We start from the raw sequence: 4048 nt of genomic DNA, 5'->3' as shown, positions 1-4048 counted from the left end.
GTTACCTTTTACAGATACACGTTTCTTAACACGTTGGAAAAACTAATACAAATAAACGATCACTTTTATACGAAATATAACAAACAAACAAAATCACGTTTTAAAAAAGCAAATGTAAGAAAAACTTGTAATATTTTCAAAACACTGTTAAACTTTATTGGCAGTAAATATCAATGTAGCGGATATATACGCACACGTAAGGCAAACGTTTGAGCATCTATCGCAAAAAAACGACCGAGTTACTGCAATCAGTGGACAATTTCCTAAAGACTATAAATGGCAAAAACGCAAATCTTCTAAACAGCCTACGGTTAGACTTTTTTATGGCACGTACCCTAAAATGAACAAATCGCTATCAGATCTCAGAGTAACCCTCGAGACGGTTTTCAACTTCTAAACGACGGTTTCTCCCAGAAGTAAAAGCAATCAGCACAATGCTAATAGCGATGCCTACACTCTGAAATATAAGCACCCCGTATCTGCCGAAGCTCTGGTACATAAGGCGACCTGTGACTCCAAGACACAAACCAATCACAGTCTGCACTCCGGTGAGCCAAGTGTTGACCAATGACTCATCAACTGGGTAGGTTTGCTGAGTCACAATCTCCATGAGCACGATTTCAACAGTTGCGCTAAAAAGACCGAAGAAAGCCATGCTTGTGAACAGCAACCAGTTGACGTTAAACAAAACCCCGAGGGTTAATCCAACTGTAGAGACCAGTACAGCGCTCATAGTACCCAAGGCTAGCTCCTTGTACTTCTTACACATGTCAACTACGCGTCCACTGACCAGTAAGCCTACAATGCCCCCCAAACTGTACAGGCTCACTACATACCCGCTTAGAACATCGGAACGCACATTGCTTAAACTGCTTGTTGTGATACGCGCGTGCCCAATTATCTCAGGCATCATCATATTATCAAGCAACACCATTTGGAAGACAAGACCCAGCGCAAGAACGCTGAAAACATAAGAGCGGTTCTTTAAAAGAAGAAGGGACTCTCGCAAGAAACTTCGATCCGAGAGATCCTCTACCGCTCCGGACTTAATCTTTTGCGCCCGCGTGGGGGCGCTAGGGGGTCTGTCCGTCATAAAGAAAAAGAGAAAAAGGCAGGCGCCGGCCGAAACGGCCAGAAAACCGCCGTACATCGTCATCAATGACGTGCTTCCAGTTTGTAGAGTGACGTCATCGAGTGTTACGGCGTTGACGCTTGTGTTGGAGTAGATGAGGTGCGCGGGAACGACGTTTCCCACCCCGTTACCGAGGTACATGCCGAGCACGTTGAGGGCGATGGCTGTGCCGACCTGGAAAAAAGTTTAGTTTGGAAGAAATTTAATGTTTTTATTAAAATTAAATTTGTTTAAACAGTGGGAACACTAAACGATATTAAACTAAAAAGCACTGCTTTTTTTTAAATTATTGCGTGAAAATTAAATAAAAAAATTGCAGAAAATTGACTCATTTAAAAATAAGTTGACCCAATCCATAACTCACCTAAAACGCTTAAAAAGATTTAAAAAAGTAAAATGAAATACTTGAACAAGTGAAAAAAACCTTTAATAAGTCAAAAAATACTTGAACGAGACAAAAAATACGGGTACAACACACTACAAAATAAAAAAAAGTAAAAAGAACAAATATACTTAAACAAGTAAAAAAACGAAAAAAAAACATTAAAAGAAATGTCAATCTTATACCTGATTCTCGGGAAACCACAAAACGGCCATAGTAGACGGCAGAGCCACTCCCACAGTTTCAGCCATTCCGCAGAAAACCTGGCCAAGGACGATCAGGGCCATCAGGCGCCGGTCCGCGTGGGCCAGGGTGACCAGGGCCAGGCCTATGGTCGATGTGACGGCCACTATGAGGGTGAGACCCCTGAGACGCACAGAGCCACGGAAAATGAGCCAGGCCAGGGGAGCAGTGATGAAGATGGCGCTGATGTTGCGAGCGTTGGTGATCCAATCCTCCTGTGAGTAAATTTGGAACAAGTATGATATTTGAACTCGGATAGCAGTGCCGTAAAAATGTAATTATTGGTGCTGGTTCAAAACTTGTTTTTCAATCGAATTCTCCTGTGAGCAAATGTTATGTTTTAAATTTTTGTTGTTTTATTGTCCTTTCCTTTGTTCTCAAATTATTTATTCTACTCTTAACCGTGTAGGCTACCTACAATTCTGATGATATTTCGCTCACTTTGATGACCTAACAGTCTTTCGCTGCTCCCTGGAAACTTGTATTTGAACTTGGATAGGAGTACTACCATTAAAAGCTATGAAAATTTCTTATTGTTGGTGTTGGTGCAAAACTTGTGTTTTATTATTCAAGTTTATGTTCCAATCCTCCTGCGAGTAAATTGTGGTGTTTTGAACAAGTGTGAGTTATTTAGTAAACATCTTTTATAAGTGTGCATTTCATAAATTACAGTCAATTCTAACTGATGATGATACAAGTTCTCGAAACGTCTCTCTTAAGATAATGTCGATTTATTTGGATTTGTTATTCATATTAAAGCAACATTACAGATAAGTGGATAGTGTAACTTTACTAACCACTTGTTGTAAAAAAATATGCCGTGATTTTATATAACTCATAATGTGACGCAAGAAAAACACTTTGATAATCACGAGCATTTTTACAGTCATTCACCTGTGAATGCGAAACGCGGAAGAAACTGACGTAAAAGTCGCTGATCTGCCCATAACTTCCATACGAAATGCCTCCGAAGAACTGAAGAACGAAAACTGCAAGAAGTAGACCCCAGCGACGCTTGTACAGCTTGGGGGAACCCCCCAATAAAGGTAGGCCTGGGTCGTTTCCGTTCATTCCGTCATATTTGCCGGTTTCCGTTGTCATTCCGCCGCTTCAAGCAGCAAATCGAACGCGATTTTCCTACTTTATATTTCTATAAATAAAAGGAGTTTAAGTTTGGACCATAATGAATTGAGGTCGTAGGTAGACGTAGAATGAATATAAAAACCCATAGAGAAGTAGGTGGCATTTTTTTAACATTCCAATTAAATCATCACTCATTTTTAACTAGGATTTAAACTTATTATCTAGAAAAGTTAACATTTAAATAATTAAGCTACACATAATAAATTATTGCTAATAAAGTATTTATTTGTATATGATCATTTAGGATTATTTATTTAATGATATTATATGAACATTTGTAAGGCAATAAATACTTTTGTTTTTATTTCTTACGTTATGCTTATTTGTAACTTTTATCTGTTTAACTAGACGTTTTAGAGTCGGTTACACGAACCTACAGATATACCGAAGCTATGTTGCAAAATTTAACTTAAAACCAAACAAACCAAAATATTCAAGCGAAATTAAGTTTATACGAATAAAAATAACTAAAAACATGCAAACAAATAAACTAGAAAAGTCTAACATATAAAGTAGTTGAGCTATACGTATAAATTATAACAAATTATTTATTATTGTGTTTATTTATATATTGGACGACGATTTAAGTTTAATTCTTTATTTATATTATTTATAAACTTTAAACCAAACAAACCAGATCAAATTTAAGTTTATACGAAGAAAAATGACTAAATAAAAACATACAATCAAAGTGAAAACGCTATTAACTGCCATCTAAACCTTCATCAACATGTCTGGTTTAACTACTAACCCTCAGAAAACACAGAATCTCAGCATTGCACAGTAAACCTCGTTTTCTCGTCTTGCCGTTTTTACGCTTTTTGCATTTCTAGCACAGCACGGTTTGGTTTCCCATGAGCTGACCCACTCTCTCAACGTGTTGCACAACCAAGACTTCATCTTGTTTAAACAAGTGATTTGGGTTGTCGGTGTAAGACCATATAAGGAGTGCCCTGTGATGGACACGGTACAATTACAACTTCACCGCCCAGTTACACAGCTTTTAGCACTTCAGAAAACAATTAAAACTTATACCAACACACTGCACGTCCCCTCTTAACTACAGTAGTCTTTTTTTCGGTCTACATATCGAAAAAAGTACGTCTTTTAGCTGAGAAGCTAAATATTTTTCTTAGCGGAACGGCATG

General features: G+C 37.9%; 1 protein-coding gene across 1 annotated transcript; it reads right to left on the bottom strand.

Annotated features, from left to right (window-relative positions):
* Positions 1–355: 355 nt before the first annotated feature.
* On the bottom strand, positions 356–2858 carry LOC146163121 (choline/ethanolamine transporter FLVCR2-like). The gene is made up of 3 exons (XM_083382895.1): positions 2652–2858; positions 1700–1972; positions 356–1306 (listed from the first exon to the last, which is right to left on the bottom strand). The coding sequence occupies exons 1-3, from the start codon at positions 2856–2858 to the stop codon at positions 356–358; spliced, it is 1431 nt and encodes a 476-aa protein (XP_083239021.1).
* Between the last annotated feature and the right edge of the window lie 1190 nt (positions 2859–4048).

This window comes from Ascidiella aspersa, chromosome 2 (genome assembly GCF_963924565.1).
Source record: "Ascidiella aspersa chromosome 2, kaAscAspe10.2, whole genome shotgun sequence".
Taxonomy (NCBI): domain Eukaryota; kingdom Metazoa; phylum Chordata; class Ascidiacea; order Phlebobranchia; family Ascidiidae; genus Ascidiella; species Ascidiella aspersa.
This window is presented reverse-complemented; position numbering and strand designations above follow the sequence as displayed.

Excerpts from the sequence above, each read along its gene's own strand:
- LOC146163121 (XM_083382895.1), bottom strand. The coding sequence starts at position 2,858 with ATGACAACGGAAACCGGCAAATATGACGGAATGAACGGAAACGACCCA. Across the intron at positions 1,973-2,651 it reads TCCGCGTTTCGCATTCACAG|GAGGATTGGATCACCAACGC; the intron begins GTGAATGACTGT and ends ATTTACTCACAG. Across the intron at positions 1,307-1,699 it reads TGTGGTTTCCCGAGAATCAG|GTCGGCACAGCCATCGCCCT; the intron begins GTATAAGATTGA and ends ACTTTTTTCCAG.